This window comes from Aulostomus chinensis, chromosome 15 (assembly GCF_037954235.1).
Source record: "Aulostomus chinensis isolate RoL2024-O1b breed Wild chromosome 15, RoL_Achi_v1.0, whole genome shotgun sequence".
Lineage (NCBI taxonomy): Eukaryota > Metazoa > Chordata > Actinopteri > Syngnathiformes > Aulostomidae > Aulostomus > Aulostomus chinensis.
Window position 1 is genome coordinate 24,192,654 of NC_141334.1, and position 24,018 is coordinate 24,216,671.

General features: G+C 47.0%; 1 protein-coding gene across 31 annotated transcripts in view; it reads left to right on the plus strand.

Moving 5' to 3' along the window:
• Positions 1–24,018, plus strand: part of dlg2 (discs, large homolog 2 (Drosophila)) — a 190,777-nt gene that overhangs the window by 148,376 nt on the left and 18,383 nt on the right. For 22 of the 31 annotated variants that reach the window (XR_015119477.1, XM_086226407.1, XM_086226411.1 and 19 more), the window contains 7 exons: positions 7,021–7,190; positions 8,131–8,267; positions 9,085–9,229; positions 10,706–10,871; positions 15,865–15,924; positions 18,611–18,766; positions 21,037–21,193. Coding sequence is in view for 30 of the 31 variants with exons in the window: in XM_086226407.1 (XP_086082533.1) it covers positions 7,021–7,190; positions 8,131–8,267; positions 9,085–9,229; positions 10,706–10,871; positions 15,865–15,924; positions 18,611–18,766; positions 21,037–21,193 (991 nt within the window). In the remaining variant the exon portion in view is untranslated. The remainder of the gene's footprint in view (positions 1–7,020; positions 7,191–8,130; positions 8,268–9,084; positions 9,230–10,705; positions 10,872–15,864; positions 15,925–18,610; positions 18,767–21,036; positions 21,194–24,018) is intronic. The other 9 variants (XM_086226422.1, XM_086226423.1, XM_086226428.1 and 6 more) reach the window with 5 other exon arrangements.

The window sequence follows — 24,018 nt, forward strand, 5'->3', positions numbered from 1 at the left end:
TAATGACGAGTTACACCGCAAGCATCATGCAGCTTCTGATTATTCTACTTCTCCACTGGATGATCCACCTAGAGAAATCTTACATGTTAGTAAAATTTATACCACAGCTTGTTTCTCTGTTTGTGTCTCGTATTTTAAAGTGTGTCTGTTATGAGTCACAATCACTTCACAATGTACCATATATCAACATAACAGCAGAAAACACATTTTCTTTTTTTAATATTTTTTGCATGGGGGGGTGTGACATGCAGCAAAGGACATCTGGCCTGAAAAGCCGGGGTCAGCTGCATGTGTGACATGCGTTCTAACCACTCGACCAACTGAGCATCGTTGTCGTCGTTGCCGCCATCGTCTTTGGTTGGTCCGGGTCGCACAAGCAGCAGCCTCAGGCCAGCCGAGAGATACAATCCCTCCAGCATGTCCTGGGTCGGCCCCGAGGCCTCCTCCCAGTCAGACATGCCTGGAAAACCTCCTGAGGGAGGAGTCCAGGAGGCATCCGCACCAGATGCCCAAACCACCTCAACTGACTCCTCTCAACATGGAGGAGCAGCAGCTCTACTCTGAGTCCCTCCTGAATGACTGAGCTTCTCACCCTATCTCGAAGGGAGAACCCAGCCACTCTGCGGAGGAAACTCATTTGGGCCTCATTTGTATTCGCGATCTCGTTCTTTCTGTCATTACCCTGACCTCATGACCACAGGTGAGGGTTGGTGCGTAGATTGATTGGTAAATTGGGAGCCTCGCCTTTTGGCTAAGCTCCCTCTTCATCGCAACGGACTGGTTTAGCACCCGCACCACTGCGGACGCTGCCCCAATCCACCTGTCAATCTCCCGCTCCATCTTACCCTCACTCGTGAACAAGATCCCGAGATACTTAAACTCCTCCACCTGAGGCAGGACCCCCACCCCCCGCAGACCAGGAGGGGGCAGGCCACCCTTTTCCAGCCGAGGACCATGGCCTCAGACTTGGAGGTGCTGATTCTCATCCCCGCCGCTTCGGCTTCGAACTGTCCCTGCAAGAGCTGGAGGTTGTGGCCTGATGGAGCCAAGAGGACTGCATCATCTGCAAAAAGCAGATCCCGCCACCAAACTCGACCCCCTCCACCACCTGGCTGCACCTAGAAATTCTGTCCATAAAAGTTATGAACAGAACCAGTGACAAAAAGCAGCCTTGGCAGAGTCCAACCCTCATTGGGAACAAGTCTGACTTACTGCCGGCAATGCGAACCAGACTCTCACTCCTCCGGTAGAAAGACTGAACGGCCCTTTGTAAGGGGCCATCCACCCCATACTCCAAGAGTACCCCCCACAGGGTGCTCCTGGGAACACGGTTATAAGCCTTCTCCAAATCCACAAAGCACATGTGGACTGGTTGGGCAAACTCCCATGCCCCCTCCAGCACCCTAGCGAGGGTGAAGAGCTGATCCACGGTTCCACGGCAGGGACAAAAGCTGGAGCTCTGCCACCGCCGAGTTGCTTCACTGCCATGGCAACTTCTGCCCCTCAGATTGGATGACACCCCCCCCCCCCCCCCCCCAAGTACCGCCCCAACTCTGTTTCCTCCATGGAATAAGTGTTGTGGGATTGAGGAGTTCCTCAAAGTGTTCCTTCCACCGTCCAATTATCTCCCCAGTTGACATCAGTAGCCTCCGGTCCCCACTGTGAACAGTGTGGGCAAGTTACCGCCTTCCCCCCGAGGCAATGGACGCTTTTCGGAGCTGATCGATAGTCATTCTCCATGGCCTCACCGAACTCCTCCCACTCCCAAGTTTTTACCTTGGCGACTGCCATGGCTGCACACCGCTTGGCCTGCCAGTATAGGTCGGCTGCCTCTGGAGACCCACAGACCAGCCACGGCCTGTAAGCCTCCTTCTTCAGCCTGACAGCTCCCCTCACCTCTGGTGTCCACCAGCGGACTCGGGGATTACCGCCACAACAGGCTCCAGCAGCCTTACACCCTGCAGCTCACAACAGCTACCTCAACAATGGCAGAGTGGAACATGGCCCATTCAGACTCAATGTCCCCCACTGCGGTCAAAGCTCTGCCGGAGGTGGGAGTTGAAGATCATCCTGCCAGGTTTGCGCGGCGTCTTCCCCTGCCACCTAATGCAACTCACCACCAGATGGTGATCAGTTGACAGCTCAGCTCCTCTCTTCACCCCAGTGTCCAGAACATACGTCCACAGGTCAGATGATATGACAATAAAATTTTTCATAGACCTACGACCTAGGATGTCCTTGGGCCACAAGCACCTATGGGCATCCTTATGTTCGAACATGGTGTTCGGTATGGACAAACTTCAATTTGCACAGAAGTCCAATAACTGCACGCCACTTGGGTTCAGGTCGGGCCTGCCGTTCCTCCTAATTATGCCCCTCCAGGACACGCTGTCATTGCCCACGTGAGCGTTGAAGTCCCCCAGTAGGACAATGGAGTCACCAGTCGGCGCGCCATCCAGCACCCTTCCCAGGGACTCCAAAAAGGGTGGGTATTCTGAACTGCTGTTCAGCGCATAAGCGCAGACAACAGTCAGGACCCGTTTCCCGACCCGAAGGCCTATGCCCAGAAGCAACCCTTTCGTCCAACGGCGTAAACCTCAACATACAGGCAGAGAGTCTGGGGGCTATCAAAAAGCCCACCCCGGGCCTCTGCCTCTCACCTGGAGCAACTCCAGCGAAGGAGAGAGTCTCACCCCTCTCAAGCACTTGGGTCCCAGACCCAGAACAATGTGTCAAGGTGAAGCAGACTATATCTAGCCAGTAACGCTCAACCTCTTCCACCAGCTCCGGCTCCTTCCCCAGCAGAGAGGTGACATCCCATGTCCCAAAAGCCAGCTTCCACATATTGGGATCAGACAGCCAAGGCCCCCGCCTTGGTCTACTGTCCAAATCACACTACACCGGACCCTTCCAGTTCCGGAGCTTTGGGTAATGACAGTTGGTGGGTCCACGGGGGGACGAGTCCATGTAACCTTTATGGGCTGGGCCCGGCCGAACCCCATGGGCTAAGGCCCAACTGCCAGGCACTCACCTGCTCACCCTACCCCGGGCCTGGCTCCTTAGCTCCTTTGTCTTTTTTTTTTTTTCAGAAAATGCATTTTCTGATCATACTATTTTTTCCCTGTGCAACTAAGATTTTTCAGCATCTCTAATGTGGGGCTGATTACACTGTTGGAACATAACACATTTCCACACATTTCTGAAGACCCCAGATGATGGTGGATTTGGACGGATCTGTGTAGAATGAAAAAAAATGGGAAAAGAAACAGATACAGCAGGTATATACAGTATATCACAGCTTAAATGAAGAATTAGTGGAGTTGTCTGGGTCCCAATGAGCTCATTTCCTGTCTAGTAATTGCTCATCAGCAGTTTTCTTGGCATCCCAGCAACAGAGATGCTGTTGTCAGAATGTCACTTAAATCATCACGAGGCACAAACACTACGTGCTTCTGAATGTTCATTCTGCAGACCGCATTGCCTGTTTCTCACCTCAAATGACTTTAGAAACAAACTTTAGATATCTATCCAATTAAACTCTAAGTTACTTGGCTGACATTGCAGCTCTGCGGTGGTGTCATTGCTGCATTTTGAAAAAAAACAGCAGTCATTGACCAAATCAACCACGTGACCCCTGTGTTGACCCATGAACTACGATCACCTAGATACATAAGTGTTCCTGGGGCTGGCCTTCGGTCCGGCCAAAACACCCATCCTGGTGAGCTGATCTTTTTTGACCTTTCATCAAGAATTTAACCCTCATTTTCTCACAACCGTTGTGCCACAAGTTAATGCTGCAACCAAATTACGCAGCTGATATGTTTGGCTGTTTGAGCATCACATCCTTCATTATAAAGAGATATGAGAGGCTTTGTGCAGCTGAGTGTTGGCGCTCTCATGACGGCTTGCATTGTCCAGGCCTAGCATGTACCATTATATAGAATTTATTTGAGGCCAGTGCAGTGCTTTGATCAGCATAAAAAAATGTTACAGTTTACAGGATTAAAGGGTGATTGAGCTTTCAAATTATATGACACTTGACATCTCTTTTTATAACATCAAAGACCAGCCTCAGGACTTTGAGACAGAATTGGATGTAAATTTAGATTTTCGGAGTAGCAGTGTGGCTAAGGTTGCTGCACAACAATGGTTGTGCTGCTGCAGCCACAGTTTTCCTTCTAAGCTGCAACTCTGGAGCATTACTGTCAGACCACAGATGCTAGAGGCAAGCATAATGCATGCACAGCGTCAATCTGGAGCAGATTGCAGAAGGAGCCGGCCAGGCATAAATCTCACTTAGCTTAATTGATGGTGCCCCCACTCCCAAGGTGGGCAGCTAGAGCAATGTATTATAGATGCAGGGGAAGTCTAATCTTTGTGAGCAGGGAGGCCTGATGAGGATTTGCCTTTCTACAGCATTACTGAAGCCTGACACTCTTCCTGCTGCTGCTCTGGGACTCAGCAATAAGCATGCCTCAGCAACCGCCCGGAGCCTTCCAAGTGTCGCTTATGGAGGCTGTTGTTTCAGAGAGTTAAAAGCATAGATAGATTCAAGACTGCACCCAATATAACCCTGACCTTTATCTCTATATGTTTTAGTTCTATAAGTCTGAATGACATAATATCACAATTTACATTTAATTTTTTGTCTCAGGACAGAGTTTTCTAAGAGAGTAGAGCTTTCCACATTCGCCCCTTTTCAAAAAAATGATCACCGATTGTCTATTATTAACTTTATTAACCCTCTGAGCCACCAGCAGTGTCTGAGTGTGTTGCTCTGCACATCTATGGAACCAGCACAGGCGTGGCTAGAAGACAGACAACTCGAAAGCCTATTTTCTGCAGTATAACAATTATAACGCCATTGCTACAGAAAAGGGTGGAAATGTCAGTCCATAACCGTTCAAACTGTTCATCATGTTGACTCGTTTACATTTGCAGCCTCTAGAAAGTATTTGTTTTCAACTATTTACAAGTTTTCACAGCCGCTGCTGTCAAGCTCATTGGAGTCAGCCATGGCTTCCCAATGAGGCTCACAAAATTCTAAATAGTACATGTTTTATTAATAAAATGTGGCAATTTTAATCTTTCAGATTGGTTTATTTTTCCTGATGAAAAGCTTATGATGAATGCGATCATCTAAACAGTGCTTTGAGCACTTCTGGCTATGATACAGACAAAATCTCAGTGGTGGGTTATGGGATACGCAGGGTTCATAGCATCCCCTCATCCATTCCTAGTATCTGAATAATAAGAATTCTGTAACGTTGATGGAAATCTTCCAAATTTAAATGTATAATACTTTGTTGATGTCAAAGGACATGATGTGTAAGTATTCCGATTTTTTCGCTCTGCTTCCTACTGTGTGTGTGTGTGCGTGTGTGTGTGTGTGTGTGTGTGTGCATGTGCGTGCGTGTGTGCATGTGTGTGTGCGTGTGTGTGTGTGTGTGTGTGTGTGTGTGTGTGTGTGTGTGTGCGTGTGTGTTGGGTCCCAGCTGGTCTGTATGAGTGCCCCCCCAGGACATTTATGTCCTTGACTGTCAGGGCACGGATGCTTTGGTCGACACCTCAGGGAAATTCCAACTGAGCCACTCACTGACTCGGATTTTCACACACACTTGTGTTCTCGTCCACATACAAACACACACATAGTTTAACCCCTACTGTGACACATCACACCGATACGCATATTTTTGTTATATGCACAACATTGCCTGCAATCTAAAGCTCAAGTGCAAACACATGGGTCACAACAGTAAGTAAACAGGATCTACTGCCAACTGTGTGTGTGTGTGTATGTGCTTGTGTGTGTGCTTGTTTGTGTGTGTGTGTGTGTGTGTGTTTGTGTGTGTGTCTGCAGGCATCATGCAGGATTATCCACACCGAATGTCAACATGTTTGCAAGAGTCACCCTGTATACCATTTAACCCAGTCAGTCTCACTTGAAACTCGCCCTTGTTAACCCTCTAACGCACCTCTGTACAGTAATCAAACTGCTGTCAGTCAAACAGCATGGCTCAAGTTTTCTCAGCTTCGTGAAGCTTTGTCTCACGTCAGCACAGGGGAGGGTTGGGTTTAGTTTACTTTTACCCAAACCTGAAAAAGGCCCTCGCAGTCTACAAGGAATGCGCGGCAGAGATCAAATGATTTCCTCATGTTTCTTTCAGTATTTATTAAGATTCCTTGATGGCTTTTTTGTCACTTTACTGTACAGAGAAAACTAAAAAAGGATGCGATTTTATCAGTTCTACAGAACGTAAAGTTAATTTTGTTCATCAGTATTTAAAAGTATACATTGACAGTCAATCATTCAACAAAAAACTTAAATATCTTCATTGAATCACACATAAAAAAATAAAGAAAAACTTTATTACCTGTTAGCAACTAGCCAGCCATTAGCACCATAAGCCTTAATATAGTCAGTTGTCAACATTGAGATGAGCAATATTAGCTTTGTTAGCATTAGAATCTACAAATAAGACAAGCAAAAACTTGTGGCATCCAAAGCATCAACAGTCCCATCTTGTTGCTGTTGGATTGCTGGCGGTTTTGAAGGGTGCGCATGTTTTCTCTTAATTATCATCAGCACTGGGCTGCACGGTGGTGCAGTGGTCAGCACGGTGGCCTCACAGCAAGAAGGTTCCTGGTTCGAGTCCCAGCTCGGGCGCGGGATCTTTCTGTGTGAGTCTCCATGTTCACCCTGTTCCTGCGTGGGTTCTCTCTGGTACTCCGGCTTCCTCCACAGTCCAAAGACATGCAATTTGGGGACGAGGCTAATTGATACTCTAAATTGACTGTAGGTGTGAATGTGAGTGTGAATGGTTGTTCGTCTCTGTGTGTTGGCCCCGCGATGGACTGGCGACCTGTCCAGGGTGAACCCCGCCTCTGGCCCGTAGATGCTGGGATAGGCTCCAGCCCCCCCGCGACCCTTACTAGTAAGGAATAAGCGGAAGATGACGATGGATGGATGGATCATCAGCCCTCTGACATCAGCAGTAACCGTCACACTCTCTCCTCCAGGGTGAACGACTGCATCCTGCGGGTGAACGATGCAGACGTGTCGGAGGTTTCCCACAGCAAGGCAGTGGAGGCCCTGAAGGTGGCGGGTTCTATCGTCCGGCTGTACGTGCGGCGACGCAGGCCGATGCTGGAGACCATAATAGAGATCAAACTTGTCAAAGGTCCAAAAGGTGAGTTCAGACGCAAACACGTGAGTGATGTTTGTGGCTCAGTACAGGAATATGAAGCTCGATTCCCAGGAAAAGTAACATTGATGATGGTCAGTCCATTGTTAATTTACAGCTAACTAATACCTGCAGCATTGTCACAGGTTACTGTAAAGATGGACGGAACACCTGGGGAAGGTTGAGGTGGAGCTGGGGGGGGGTGCAAGGGGTCAGGGTGCTTAGATAAAGTTTACTTGCCACCATTACATTTAAATTGACAAATTCAAATATTTTTTTAATATAATTTACAGTTTATAGAGACACAATTACACACAACAGCAACAATCAGAATGAACAATAAAGAGCAGCATTGCAAAGGTTACTCATTTCATTCAAGAAGGTTGTTTTAAAAAGAAAATAATATTTCCCCATCATTCCATTCTCATACGCTGTCCAGGGTCTGTGTGGAGACTTCCGGCTTTTCCTTCATCCTCATGCATCCACATGTTCCTTAACTTAGAACCAAACCTCTCGATAATTATATTGCAATATTTATTATGTAAACATTCACGACCATGTGTCGGTGGTCTTTGCCACCCTGAGGTGACTCGTCTGTCTTACCCTGATTAAGTTGAACTCAACCCTAAGCTACCATGTGTCCATACTTTTGTGACAGTAGTTATTCACAAATGTTAACAAGAGTTTCCAGTTCCATAAAGTTTGTTATTGTATTAATTCATGGTCATTGTTGCACCATATATAATTAATGAAAAAGATATCGTAAAATAACCGTACACGTTGTTATGGTCATTTCATGGTCACATTCTATCTCTGTCTTTGTTAGATATTTTCGAACCACTCAGGCCTCTACACTTTTTGTGCACAAAACAGGAGCATGAATCCTGACGTGGTTTGTGTGAAGCTAAAGATCCTCATAAGCTCTCTGTTCTATGCGCACACACAGGACTGGGCTTCAGCATAGCTGGTGGCGTTGGGAACCAGCACATCCCCGGTGACAACAGCATCTACGTCACTAAGATTATTGACGGTGGAGCAGCGCTGAAGGACGGACGCCTTCAGGTCGGAGACAGGCTCTTAATGGTGAGTCCCTCGGACTCAAGTAAGATCGAAAGCAACTTCAACTCTTCTGAAGCCGAGTGGCCAACTTGTGAAGGACGGAGCGTAACTAAACTACCACCCTGAGATCAAACACGAACTACAGGCAGCAGAAAAGGGAAGTGATGTTATTACACCTCAGTGAGGACTCGCACTGCGTCGCAGCTTTAATGAACCTCGTGATTATTGTTGACTCTGCGTACCGCACTCACTGGATTCATCAGCCTTGGGATGAAATGAAGCTTGTGCATGAACAGGGGCCCTTTATCTCAAAGCAGAATAATTTAAAGCGATATGTTGCTGTCGCGCCTCCACAAGCGTATTGCTCTCGGTTCTTCTGCTGTGGTTACAGATGATCACAGTGAGGATGTCCATTTCAACTCGTCATGAGACTTAGAGCCGGATGACATCAGACTAATCCTGCTGGTGAATCATCATATTTGCAACGCAGACACCCAGGAGACCAATTGTGATTCTGTGAATAGAGTTTATTAGCCAGTCATTCTCTTCCTGCATCTTCAGCCACATTGATAATAAAATGATGTCCACATACTTTGTGAAAGCGAGCTGCTGGCTGAGTGGAGGAGCAGTGAGCTTCGTCTTGGAGAGGGCATCCCTCTTGCTTAACCAGTGCTTAATTTAATTACCTCCCCACTGCTGAGTTCTCACCCGGAGACCATCTGTCATAATCCAGTCCGCTGAAAGCACCGTGGACACGCTGGACTTGTCTTAACTGAGCAGGGCAGGAAAACAGGAGGCAGCCTCTAAAACTCCTGGCTCCTGTTTGTCTTTGTCTGGGCAGGTGAACAACTACAGCCTGGAGGAGGTGTCTCACGAGGAGGCCGTTGCCATTTTGAAGAACACGTCCGATGTTGTCTACCTGAAGGTGGGGAAGCCCACCAGTGTATATCTCTCCGATCCCTATGGGCCTCCTGATATCACCCACTGTGAGTCCTCAGCTCCGTCACTTCAACTTCTGTCGTTTAACTAACAGCAGGAAATCTTATAAAGATGCAACTACTCGCTAATTACGTGAGAAGTTATCGCGCAGTGAAACCGTGATAGAGACTTGAACGGGCTCCTCTCTTAGCTCTTTTATTGGGTGCTTGTGCACTGGAGGAGCAGAGGTCCCTCCTCATGGCCAGGTGCTGCAGCCCACATCTTCATTTTTTAGTCCTGTTTATCTGATTAATCAGAGGCCAGTATTTGCTGTCTGACTCAGTACACGCCGACTCTTGAGGAAGGGATCTGCACGCGCTGTGTGCCTCGGTGCTGAGCAAGAGGCAAACACACCCTTTAGGCTTTAAACAGCTGCTGCCAAAAACAAACAAGTAACACAACAATATATTTAATGTGTCAGTAAACCAAAGCAATGACCTGGATTAGAAAGTTTAACGCTCTCTTTATCTGTAGTACGCTTGTGTAATCCTCAGTGCGGCACAGCCTTTTGTTTAGATGCTGTATGAGATTCAGCCACAGAAAGATTCAATTAGATTTTTATGTGAGGACGATTGTTGTGTTGCTCAAAGATTAAATTAGGGTTTTATTGTGTGGGATTGTTGTGTTGCTCAAAGATTTGCTAGATTGGACTTTTTTGCAGCTGAAATTACTTCCGATGCCCTAGAAGCTCTACAGTAAGCCATCCTTCTACATAACTTGGTGTGAACGAGCAGTCGTGTGTCTTTTCTGATGCGCTGCTCGGTGCATGGACATGTTTCTTCCTATCCTTCACTGAGGCACCCGTTGGTGACTGGATGGCCACTCTACCTCTGAGCCATGCCACCGTTCACTTACACCAACATTGCGTCCACATTTCCACACTTGAATGTCATTGGGTTTTCTAAAATGGTACGTAGGATATTTGGAGGTCCAAAGTCCTAACGTGAAACCAAAAGTATTTGAAATTCCTTCTTTTTCTGACATAAGTATCCCAACGTGATGTCGTGGTGGTGAGGACAACAGCAGGTTCATCACCAGTACCGGCAGACATCGGTCATTATTTCGATTTAGCACATCGGTCTTCATCAGTCGGTTTCTGCGGTTAAGCCTGTAAATCATATATTCAAAGAATTCACCGTGGTTACAGTGGCAAATGTTGGCATTCCAGATATCTGCAAGATTGAGTGTCTCCAAGGTGGCGGATGTCGTGTCCGCCATGCCTCGGAGTCAGTGCACGTTTGGACGCCGCTGACCGCAGTACCTGTTGTTAATTTGGTGTTAAGCTACCTTGTTGTATGGAGACCACACTTATGACTGAGCTGTGCATCCAAAAAGATACACACTGCTGTTTATTTCTAGAGGAGCTGAACTAAACTGAAGCAGGCAATTTAAATTAGAAGTATATGCGGGGGGGGGGGGGGGGGTCATGCTAGTTAGCAGTCTGTTTCTCTGCTTTTACTCTCTCTTCTGCTCTTCCTCTGCAGCTTTCTCTCCAGCCATGGAAAATCATATCTCTTCCCCTGTTAACAGCGGCACTCTGGAGTACAAGTCTGGTCTCCCCCCCATTTCCCCGGGGAGTTATTCCCCCCTCCCTAAACACTTACTGGGGGAAGAGGATATAAACAGGTTGGATGGTTTTTCCTTCTTACGGTAATTACCTCCCTTCCTACCAGACTACTAGAGGTGACAGGTAGACGTCCACCCCACCCCTCCTGTCTCCCCCTCGTCCCCAAGTGTTTGTGTGACAGTTCAAAAAGCAATCACAACTCCAAGGGGAGCGATGATGCCGTTTGAATAGATCACTTGTGTCTTGTGTTTGGACCATCTGCTCTTTTTTAGTGTGTGTTTGTGTGTGTGTGTGTGTGTGTGTGTGTGTGTGTGTGTGTGTGTGTGTGTGTGTGTGTGTGTGTGTGTGTGTGTGTGTGTTGGGGGTTAAAATCTCACTAATCCACACTACCCAGAGTCTAATGTCCTCCACAGTGCTGTGCAAAGATAGTCTAAAAAGAATTGAGACCTTCAAGTGTGGTCCATATTTACACCAACAAATATTCCTGAAACAGATGGTCCCTACAAAGAGGAAGCCGCTGCTGAAGTCTGTGTCTCTGTTGTGCCGTGATGTGCTGCTTCCTCTTTTTTGATTTGTCTCTGGACTGTGTGTCTCTGAGTGTGATAATGACGCATGGCTGCAAACCACCGATGCATCAGGTCATTGCTCGATGCGTCAGCGATGAGGACGCTGTGGTGTTGAAAAGGTTCAAAGAACCGGTGTGCTGCCGTCTCTCGTCTCCCCTCCTAACTGCACGCGGTCTTTGACGCAGCGCCAGACGCAAGCTGCTGCTGTGCGTCTTTGGAAGCAATGTTGTTACTGTGAAGGTTGTGTCAAACATTAAACACACATTTACTAAGACAAAGACTCTGATAGGACATTATGTTTCTGTGTGTCTCGGTGGGGTTTGGTTTTGTTTTTTGGTTAGTGGCATCAGTGAGACAGTCAGATGCCATCGTGCACTTTCAGGAGTGATGTCATGTCTGTCCAGGTGATTCACGTGGAACAATACGGACTAAAACGTCTTTATAAAGCAGGGCAGCAAAGTGAAAATTTCCAGGTGGTGATGTGTGACAGAAACCAAAAGCGTTGTTTTCCTTTGAGAATATGTCAGAAGGAACACTCTGGAGAACCGCTGTCATTGCGTTTTACGTTAGCGTCCCCCCCCCCCCCCCCCCCCGGCCGAATTTATACTCGCTAATCCCAAAGCCAGTTTTCACAATCTGCAAATTTCTCAAAAGACAAAAACGCTCCCAGTATGTTTTGTTTTGTGCTTCAAACCAAGTCTGCTCATTGACTTGAACTTCATACGCTTCGGCTTTCACTCAACACAGAGCCAGTCAAAACTAAACATAAATGTTCACAAATGTTGGCTTATCACTTAAAACTGGTTAAAAAGGAGCATTTCAACGCATCAAATGCAGAATAAATGAATGACATTCAGCTAAAAGCTGAATTTGTTTTTGAAGATGTCACCGTTCTCACACTGACAGAGCTGATCGCCATGTGATGTAGCAGGATCCTTCCAGGAGATCCCATGAGTTCACCCTTTCAGATTCCCCTCTCCTTTTTAATGAGCAAAGACAAAAATGACTTTATAACAGATGTTATTTGTAGTTCCACGTTCTGCATCTTTCAGTCCAAACTCTTTCCTGCGTTGACCCCTCGCCTCACCTCTTTTATCTCGTGAGGCCTTAAACTGTTTGCGAGGTTTTTTTACCACCTGCAGACCAAACCTTTGCTCCCAAAGCGACAGAGTGACATCGTGTCAGAGAAGTTCCACAGAGGCCCAACCCTCCGCTCCTCCATGCTGCCTCGGCTCTTCTCTGGATGTGGAGAGTGGCTGCAGGATAAAGACGCGAGGCGACTGTGCCCATGATGTCTGTGCTGGGTCACTGTTGCGCGCTGCGGCCTGAATCGCATCGTGTTGCTGTGTTGCATCGGCAAATGGGAATATTTCAGTGGAGTGATAACAAAAGCTCATCCCAGAGGATAACTGAAGGACCTCCATGTTAAGCTTTGTTGAGTGGAGGATTAGTCCTCCATTCTCTTTGGAGTTAAGAGGTTTACCATTTGCTCTTGGCCAAGGTGCATCCCTAATAGCTCCTGAGATTACCATGCTGACCGCCAGTCTGGCACTCTGACAGCAGATCCTGTCACTCCTGTTTACCGTCGTCCACACAAACACTTGGAACACAAAGCGTTGATGCTCGCGGGCCCCGTAGACCACGTGAGGCTGCTCCTAAGCTTCACTTGTGTTACGATGACGGATGTTGAGCTTCGGTTGTTGTGGTTGTGTGTTACTCTCGCCTCGTAGTCGTGTGAGGCCAGCCAAGTGGAGACCTTTGTTTCTGAACGGTAGAGCATCACTGCATAGTTTGTCGACGTAAAAGCAGATATGAAGTTTGCAGCTAACAAAGAAGAAATGATGAAGATAAAAAGAGACATAAACCTCAGTGCTGAGTGTTTGCTCTCTGCTGGACGGCTTTACCCCATTTTTAAATCACCATAGGCATTGTTTTCAGTCTTTTATGTGCCAAAAAAAGTGTAATATCAGTTCATAGACAGAATTTCCCTCTAGGATGAATAAAGTATTCTGATTCTGCTTCCTATCAAAAAGCACGCACGCCGCTACCATGTATCTGCGATAGCCGAGCAGCTGATAGCAGCCGAATGATATTGAGTTTACTGCTTCTGACGATTCCCTGACGTCACCTTGCTTGAAGTTTTGCGAACCCCTGATGTTGGTAGTTCAGTGAGAGGCTGATAACTGATCTGTGGAAGTTGACAAACCGCGACTGAGGAAGAGATCAATAGCTAATAACAGCAGAACTGCTACTGATGTAAGAAATGTATCTCGTGAACCACAGCTGGTGATGCCGTTGTTCCCCTCCTCTACACGGCCAACGCGCACACTCGTGCTCACATGACACATTTACCAGCTGCTGTGACCAACCTGTGCACTGCTTCGTTCCAGGATACATTTCTGAGTTTGCAAGGGCTGAAAGCAGCATGTGAACAGGTTTAGTTGGTCATTGACATAAACGTTGTGCACCGACCCACCGTGGGATCACCTGACCACACCTCCCCTTCTAAAGGATCCTCACGGCCCCACGGACGGTACACGGTACAGGTACACTGTTAGTTAGGAATGTGAGTGGGCAGAGAGAAAATAACAAGGGTGACACTTGTGCGGCGTTTTATGCCAGACACAAGGTAGACTTTAGCGCATGAACAATTGTGCACACGTCCAAAAACACACCCAGGTGCAGCATAGGCGCGATCCACCACCGAGAGAGAAACGGATCGGTGTGACACACCGCTGAACACCCAAGAAACTTTTAAAATGTTTGTTATAGGTTTTTAAAACTCCTGATGAACCCCTAACTGTCATTTGCTTCCTGATGTGTTTGCTGTGTAACAGGTGATGATGATTCTGGCCAATCGCCAGCCGTGTTAGAACTGGCATGGCAGTGCAATCATGTCATGACTTTGAGCAGAGTTCTTGTTTGTTCTTCAACATAAAACAACACAGTGTGGCGGGAGTCTCCTGCCGTGTTTTCACATTTGTGAGATAACATCCATCCTGCGGTGTGCGTGTGTGTGTGTGTGTGTGTGGGCGTGTGTGTGTGTGTGTTCTTAGGGTTAAAATGTTGGGAAAGTTTTGAAACTGTCGTGTCTGAGGTGTGGCCCTGGCCTTTGGGGGGGGGGGGTTGTCCAGTGAGAAACGGCGGTGTAGTTGTTGGGGTGGTGATGAGGAGGATGCTAGCTGCTTTACCAATGCATCTCTGACTGCTGCATTCACTTACACTTTCTTCTACTTTGAAAAGAAGACGAGAGAAGAGCTACAGTCATTTCAAGTGTTGGGTACTCATAAAAAGGCTGATGAATCAAAGATCAAGGGAGATGAACCGGACCAGTGGTGAGGTCCACTTCAACTCTCCAAGTGGCACCTACGGGTTCCTCCAAGGTCAGTGCTCTCTGGTCTGATGTGAACTGACTGGCTGTGTCAGCTCAGCTCATCACAGTATGAATGAGTCAGCAAGAGAAACGAAGCACGCTGTCCAGACCTGTCCAGCATCCCGGTCTCATCAGTGGGTCATTATTGAGGAGCCAGGATCCACAGATGGAGGTAGCAGCCATGGCTGTGGCCCCTGGCGCCACTTACATATCAGCCTGGCTCTTCTCTCTGATGCCTCTCTCCGAGGAAAAGACAAGCACATGACGTGACATCACTGCGTTTGGTGCCCAGAGACATTCAGCCATACTTCCTTTGAAGCACTTATAGCCATGTTGGTGCATCATGTTGAAAGAGGACTTATAACAGGCTTGCTGGAGGAATGAGGGGCAGAGACTTGTGTATAAACGACTCTCCCCCAAACTGTGTGCTCCAGATCAGCTGAGCGCCCAGGGAGTACACATCCACACACTGGCAGCGTTTACACAGACAAACATACAGCATATCAAGACAACGTCTTCATGCTGAGCTGAATAAAGCGGCTCACTCTGGAAAGGTTGTTGGAGTCAGCGGCCGTTAGATTTGGACGTGGAGTTTTCAGTGTCTGTGGCGCTACTGAGCATCACATCCATGTTCACACCACGAAGAGCTCCACACGTTTGCAGTGAAACTGCTTTACAGCGACTTATCCAACTTCCAGGGAGTGTTACAAACTCGCCTCCGAGCGCTGCATGAACAGAGAAATACTGACAATGTATCCGTCATGATATGGGGTCAGGTCAGGTTTCAGAAGGGAAGTCAAACGGGAATCTTCAGCTTGTGAACATCTAAATGCTGTCTTGTTTAAAAGGCTAATGGTTGTAGCATTGTCATCTATGTCAATGCTGACATTTCCTGATGATGTTGAGGATGAATCCTGGCATGGACAGTTCACTCCTGCCCTCATGGATTTGCGTGTGTGTGTGTGTGTGTGTGTACAGTCTTTAAGTTTTCAGTTGTTCTGTGCTCTTTAGCATGTCCCTCAGTGTTTCTGTCATCACTGTGTTATAATATTGTGTCTTCAAATAGCAAAGATTCTGTCCTTTATTCACTGTTGTCGGAGTGTGGTCATCGAAGGTTTACTTTTTCCATCCTATCAGAAATTCCTCGCTTGATGAAGGGGAGGTTCACAGGTTTGATTCCCAGCACTTCCAGTTGAGGTGAGAACTTTAGTGCCGTCTGTAACCGACCGCGCTGCCCGACTCTGCATGTGCATTGTCCCAGTTGCATGATTTTCATCACACAGAACTAAATAGAAATTCATTGTGGATGAATTCATTCCATTTTTATTGCACGAGCTCTTGATTTTGCCTTGGATTGCTGCTGATGACTGTGAAAACCATCGTGAATGTTTCTGCTTCTGCTGCCTTGTAGATGTTTTCTCTGCAGAGAGAAAGAGAGTTCATCTAAAAGATAAAGAGTTATCCCTTCTTCTTCTGCTGCTGTTTTGTGGCGGCGTTATTATTGATGAACCTGCTGACGAAACGACACCTTGAAACGTCCAACCAGCAGCCTGACATCCAAAAGACTGAAGCTAATGTGCTGCTACCGTAGCGAGTAGTGAGTTAGATGAGCTGGAATGAGCCGAGCTACTTTTAATGTTTAGTGTTCAAATGATCATCAGGTCATGAGAATAATAATGAGTGCTGCCTAATTATCAGTTAATCGTTGCAGCTCTAAAATGCAAACTGGGTCATAGAATTTAGGAAAGTTAGAAAATATTTGTATTTTTAAAGGTACAATTTGTAGAAACGCGACCAAGTGAGGGACCCATATTTTACACTGCAAACAAATGAAAAGGCGCAGCAGCATGAAGCTGCAGGTGGGCCAGGTGTCCACATCTACCATAGGAAACAAGGAAAGCCGCTTCCTTAGTGACAGGAGAGTGAGGGCGCTGTCAGTTTAGTTGCCAAACCCACCTTTGGTCACTAACTGTGGGTAGAATGAGGCAGAAAGCCAACTCAGTGAGAATGAGAAGAATCACAGCGGAAATGAGTCGGCTCCTCAGGCCGGCTGGCGTGGGCTTCCGTTCCCTCACTGACTCACCATTGGCAGGTGAAGAGCACAGCCACCCGGTGAGAGAGCAGAGTACAGCGCCACACTAACTCACTGACGTCTCCTCGGGTCCAAATTATGAAACAGAACTGACCGGCTCTACAAACATGAAAACACTGCCTCTACTGGACTCGTGAGAGGTTGCTTATCCACCAGGACACAACTAATCACAGCACATCTGAGACGCTATTATCACTTCAGGTTGGCTTGGTGGCTCCTCTGGCCGCTCGCGTTCACTCTGGCGAGCTCTCAAGAGGACGCTTCCCCTGTTTTTCTGCTCAGGCTGGTGATCTGCCTGGCTCAGGCCGGCTAGAGGGCGTGCATTTGTGCAGGAGTGAAACAACTTATTTAGCTTGCAAGATGCAAAGCAACAACTAAAGTGTCTTCTTTATAAGTCTCTTTGTAGCCGGTAAACATTTTTTTAGTACATTGCATTCTATGTGAGGGCTGAACTACACGCCACTTCCCTTGTAATCAGCTGGAGCTGAAGTGCTGACCATCAGACCCGTGTGACCGTCTGGTTTCTGCTGCTCCTCTGTTATTTTTCTCTTTTAAGTGTCAAAATGCAGTTCAGAGACGACAATGAACTGTGTATAAAGAAACAACAGCAAAACTATTGACACTGGTGGGTAATTGTTTTCTTCCCTAAAGTACTTAAACCAGTTGGTGCCCATCATCCTGTGGACACAGAGCAGCTGTGAACACCACGAGCAGAATAAACAGAAGGAGATCATCGATAATCCTGCTTAAAACCTCCTCAGAACGCTCGGCTGCTGTTTCAGCTGAACGCAGCCAACGAGAATACATCAGAAATCTACAGTTTCATCGTTCTGTTGCTCTAAAATCCTCTGAACCCAGTTTATAATTGATACACATTGACGTACTGTTGTAATCATGACTGAGTACTTGTGTAATAATGTAGTAATCATGCTGTACATTTATTCAATAACATAGTTATAGTAGTAAAAGTATATAGTCATAACTACGTGATGCACACTGAGCACAAACGTAAACTTAGTAATGGCAAGAGAGTACGAATGTGATACCATAATCTTGTTCAAGAAGATAGTATTTTGTAACTCGAACATTACTCTTATATTAATATGGTAATAAGTACTGAGATACTCATGTAGTAGCGTGGCAGTAGTGACTAGTGAGGTACTCGTGGGTCAGAACATCCCCATGCAGAACTCCACAGCTGTGAGTTCTGGTTAGTGAGTCAGGGATCATAACACCAAGGTCGTCCACCTCCACTCAGGTGTGTGGAGGTGCTTTTCATCTGCTGAAATCAAGCGAGACACTGAGCCCCTAACTGCTCCTCATGGCTCTGCGACAGACTGGTGACCCGTCCTGGGTGAACCCTGCCTCTCGCCCAGTGTCAGCTGGGATAGGAACCCCCCCCCCGCACGGATAAGAGGTATAGAAAATGGATGGAAATCTGAAATACATTTCCCTCATTAAGCACCGTCAAAGATGATGAATCGGGACTGTTATTACCAAGGGTTCCATACCAGCGTGGAAGGATGTCAGCAGGACAGCAGAACTCTCAGCTCCTCTCCTTGTGAATGAAGCGTCAGGAGGTTTCTAGAACGACTCGTTATCAACCTGCAGCAAGGAACCCGGCTGTGCATCATAGAACCCGTCCTGCTCTGTCTGCCATTTTTCACACTTCTTTATTTCTCTCTCACATCTGTGTGCCTCCATTATTTCACTCCAGTCCTCTCAACACCCCCACCCCCTCCCCCACCCCGGTCACTAACCTCTCTGCTCTTGTCTCTCACTCCACTGTAGGCCGCCTGAGCCAGTTTACAGCACTGTGAACAAACTTTGTGACAAAGCACCCTCCCCCCGACACTATTCCCCAGTGGAGTGTGACAAAAGCCTACTCCACTCCGCCCCCCTCCCAAACTATCACTTAAGCCTGTTCCCTGACTTGGACATCACCAGGTACTTTCCACCATTACCGCCTGTCTGCATTCCGCCCCTGTGGCTCCCCAAACCATGTCAGTGGCATGTTGCTGCTCCCTCATTCAAACCAAGCAAAGCTGGTTGTCTGCAGCCACAATGTCTTTCTTGCCTCCTCCTTCCTCGTTCTCTCAGCAGAGCCTCCTGGCTTACGTATCTATCAATGTTTCACCTTTAACAAAACTCAGCTGCTGGTCCCTAACAGGAGCGCTGGAAGTTAGTCAGGGGCGGGGATGCTGGGAGATCTCTAATGATGTCAGAAATATTTACACTGCAACCAACCTGAGCAGCACGGGACCGCATATTCGTTTTTTTTGACAGTTCACACATGGAATTCAGGTCTGTTCAAACTTATCAAGTAGATGCACCGGGGACTGAGCCTCAGCAACACTGCAGAACGAGGCAAAGGGTTTGTTACACAAAACAAGTAAGCCTAAACCTGCTGTGAGTGGTGCTTTGCACAGAGACACTCTACTGCTGTCCAGCACGTCACAATAAAAGATCTGGGACGGAAATGACACACGACTGACAAGTGTTACTTAATAGTACAACGGCACCAAGTTTAGCAGCATTTGCTGATCTAACTTTAAATTAACACCACAAACAAAAACTCTTCAGAATGTTCCAATTAGGGCCAGAGTCAAAGCCTGCATGGCGACGGGAAATACAATTATGACACACGTGCCTCACTTAAGTATATGATGGAGAACATGAGGTGAGGCCTGATGTGTGACCCTCTCTTTGTCTTAATTGAGATCATTTTTCATACAAATAAAAGCTGGCTCGGTATCCAGTGAGAACATCTCAGTCACCTGCATGGAGGAGGCCTAGAACCTTGGCTGGGCGGTCCATTATCAACGGTACAGAGGAAGTATCTGAGCTAGTAGTTGCACACCACATGACAAATAATTTAGTATTTGCTTGACCACATCATGTCATCATGATCTCATCAATTCAGAAAAAAATAGGAAAGGATTTGTTTACTTTTTCAAACTGTCTCTCTATCAAAATTATCTCATTGATTCAGAAAACAGGGCAGAATTCATTTCATACATCAAAAGATTCTCTCATAAATTCAGAAAAAAATTGGAATGTCATTTTTCCCAGGTGATTGCAATAGACTTCCACAAGTTTGATGGATTTGTTGAATAAACTTTTTTACTGCTTGCAATTACCCCCTCTTAACAGTAGGGGGTACTGCAGCCCCCTTCAGAAGCCCAACTTCCAGTGCCCCTGGTCACAAATTATGCTGAGTCGGAGTAAAGTGAGACTCCAGTACTGTACATTTCGGTCGTAGTTACTGTGCTGTACTTCTGGAAGCAGTTACTTGATGTAGTGTCAGTGTACACTTCAGTCCAGGCTCTCCATGTCCTCCTGTCAACAAGATGGTCAAAGACCATCCAACTCTTACTAGCAGTGTCACGTGTGCGTCTCCATGTCTGATGGATGTGTATTTGTGCGGAGACCACTCCTCCTGTGGGCTCTGCTGATGGTCCGTGTACACTGTCTCTGTGTGTTGCTGTGTCTAAATGCTGATTCAGGTGCTGGGTTAGGATTCTCCTCGACTATCAATGAGAGTGACAGAGTATGTTACAGCTCAACATACAACATACAACATACAACATCGTCAGAGCGTTCCAGAACACAAAAGCTGTAGTTTATACATGTAACAGCAGAGGGCAGTATGTTGCTAGTGTTCATGATGACGTGACAGTACTTTGACAACCCAGGAGGGTTAACGTGATGCTACTTCTTGATATTTCGCCTCATGCTGAGTGTTTCTATGATTCAGTAAAACCACGGTCGTGAAAACTGAGCCTCCTGGAACCGAGTCCCCTCTAAAGTGGAAACAGCCAGGGTCTCTAGTGGAGTCGGTACCTTCCAAATGACTCACCCCTTTAGGGAGCTTGTGTATTTGTGTATGTTTGTTCACATTCTGTGCATGTGTTTGAGTGTGTGTGCATGTGTGAGAAAAAAAGCAAAACTATGCGTGTATGTGTGTGTGTGTGTGTATGAGCATGTGACAAGGTCGCCTTTCCGTCAGAACTGAATTGGGGACAAGAGATTCTAAGTAGAGCACCATCCCCCATGGAGCTCCAGCAGTCTTTGAGCTCTGCCGCCTGAGCAGTAAGGTTTTTGTCAACGTGAACTTGAGATTTTTGTCGTCTTCTGTGTCGTCCACCACCTGAGCTGAAGATGCTGAGACCCACAGACTCCCCCGACCTGATGTACTATCTCAACTGTCTGTACAGGGAACCCAGGAAGGTGGTGCTCCACAAAGGTTCCACGGGACTGGGCTTCAACATCGTGGGTGGTGAAGATGGTGAGGGCATCTTCGTCTCCTTCATCCTGGCAGGTGGACCCGCTGACCTGAGTGGGGAGCTGCGGCGAGGCGACCAGATCTTGTCGGTAAGTCCAAGAGAGACACATCAGCCACTTTTGATGCATGAGAAATGGAACACACACGTCCACATTCCTGCGTTTGAAAGAGAAAAAAAGATTCACAAAATGAAAATAGCCTCCAGCAACTGAGTCACGAAATAACTGACTGACAAAACTTTATCTGACTAATTGAACCACCTGCTTACCTGTTACATGCTGCTAGTTAACAGTAATGTTTCAAAACGTGTGAGCCACAAATAGGCAGCTGGATAACGTCGTTCTCTCGGTTCAAGATGGCTGACTCGTACAACAACAGAATGTCGAAGCATCACCGCACTGTAGGTGCAGCGATGAGCAGGTGACCCTCCGAAAAGCTGGTTTGCTCTCATCTAACCCTCAACTAAGCACTCAAAAACGTTACTTGTTGATGGAAAAAAAAAATTTTTGGCTTACAGCCCCTCAGCAGTAGGGGATGCTGCAGCCCCCTAGTGGCCCCTACTTTCCATTGACAGGATGCAAAATATAGCAGCTTCCATCCATCCATTTTCTACTGCTTATTTCTATAAGGGTCCCGGGGGGGGGGGGGGGGGGGGGGCTATCCCAGCAGCCTTCAGGTGAGAGGCGGACAGGTCATTTAGAGTCTGGATTAACCTGGTCCCCTCTTGATGTCTTTGGACTGTGGAGGAAGCTGGAGTACCAGAGAGAACCCAGCAGGAACATGGAGACTCCACACAGAAAGACCCCGTGCTGCAGCCGGGGCTCGAACCCGGAACCTTCTTGCTGGGGGGGCCACAGTGCTGACCACTGCTGCTCCAACGTGCCGTAACAAATGTAGCAGCTAAAACAAGAATTCAAAGATACATGCAAAAAAGTTCAGGTCCGGAGCCAAGGCTCTTCTCTAGTATTTACCCTCCTGTCTCGCCCCACAAACATCTGACCAGTCATCAGAGTAAACATGCAGAGGTGCATTTAGGCTCTGATGGACTGTTTGTTTGTCAGAAAATCATCCCAACCGAGCAAAAATGACCCAAGTTTACAAACTCAGCTGACTTGGATCATGTTGCTGTTTAAGAGCAAGATGAGACCCGGCCCTTTCAACACTGATGCTCAGAACACCAGGATGTAGGGGCCTGAGCAAAACTAACTACCGTACTTTCAAATTACTGATGTCATTTTTTTTCCTGAAGAGGCAGTAAGATGATGTGTTCCTGGCCCGTTCTCCTCCTCCTGATCCAACACACAAGTTATTTCTTATTTCCAAGTCTTAGAAAAGAGGAAAACAGTAAAAATCCCCCCCCCCACCCCCAAAACTACAATATCTCTGAATTGTATCTTGAACCAGATCACAATCTTTAAGCCTATTATGAGTCTTTTTGATGTTGATGTTCTTTCACCTCCATTCACTGAACCCCCTCTGAAACGGCCTGGACCCCCTTGGGACACACTTAGAACCTTCGCAATAGACTATAAGTTACAAAAGATCAGCAGAATGAAGGTCAGAGGTAAACAGTTATGATAAATGCATATTAGAGAAAACGGTTGTATTTTTAGTTGTGGTGAGTGAACTGCAGCAGCAGAGTTCCGGCGTGTTACTGTGAGTTTACTAGGACTTTATTAGGCTCCCACCTCCCCGCTGAAGCTCCGTCACAGATGAATTAGTGAGATGATGAACAGATTACACAGTTGCTTGAAGGAAGCGATTGTTCTGCTGCGACGTTGCTAATTGTACTAGCCTCCTACGCTAAAGCAACAGATGTCTGATTTCATTCCGCTGTCTCTGTGGCGAGTGTAAAATCAACATGGCCGTGTCTTTGCGTCCAGTCAGCACGTCACTCCCCCTCCACAAGTGCAGAATATTCCAACAGTGCCCCGGTTCTGAAGTCTAACAATAACTCCATCGGTCTCCCCCCCACTGAGCACACACACAGGCTCTTCTTTTACATTTGACACGGCTCTTCTTGTACTTTAACCTGGAGCTGTTTAGTCTGAGATACAAAACTATTTTATCTCCGCAGTGAGGAAACATACTGCAAAAAGAGAGATGACCTTGATCATGTAAATGGGATGAGGGGCGGCATGGCTCGGAGGTAGACTGGCCGCCCAGCAACCGAAGGGTCGCTAGTTCGATCCTCACGCCCTTAATCGCTCCTGATGGCCCTGCGACGAACTGGCGACCTGTCCAGGGTGTAAATGGCCTCTCGCCCAATGTCAGCTGGGACATGGATGGATGGAGACATGAACGGGATTCAAACGCTGACCTGTTTTTAGCAGCGTCTCACAGTGGGGCACTTTCTATGATATTTAAATTAAAGTTGCAAAGAACAATACATTGAAGGCGTCCTTTAACTTAATTCATGACTACAAATATCCTCAAATCATGTTTGAAGGACCACCTGCCCAGAACTCGTAGATTTTCATTTCATTTAAATGTCTTTAAGGTTGCCATTTGTGTCTGAGGGAGGTAACACGTTGGTGATTGATAACAACACCTTCTGTAACGACAGCGTGAAGCAGGCTGACGTGCTGTGTGTAAGTCAGCGGCTGTGTGTGTCTGCCGCACTGGTGTAACGTGTTCATGCATCCACGAGGAAGCAACATGGTGCCTGCAGCTGGACATTTAGTCTGAGCCGCTCCTGTTCTACATCACGGCCGTGTTTCCAGCCTAGATTTTTTTTTTTTTTTCATTTTTTCAAGGAGTTGTACCAAATAAATTACTCGATTTTAGAGCTCTAGAAAAAGAGCACATCAGACTTGTTTTGCCTTCTGCTCCTCCCACCTCTGAGGTGCATGCACTTCCTCTGTACACCCATCCAGGCCCTTTCAGCCAGGAAGTGGGTCACCACAGTCACATG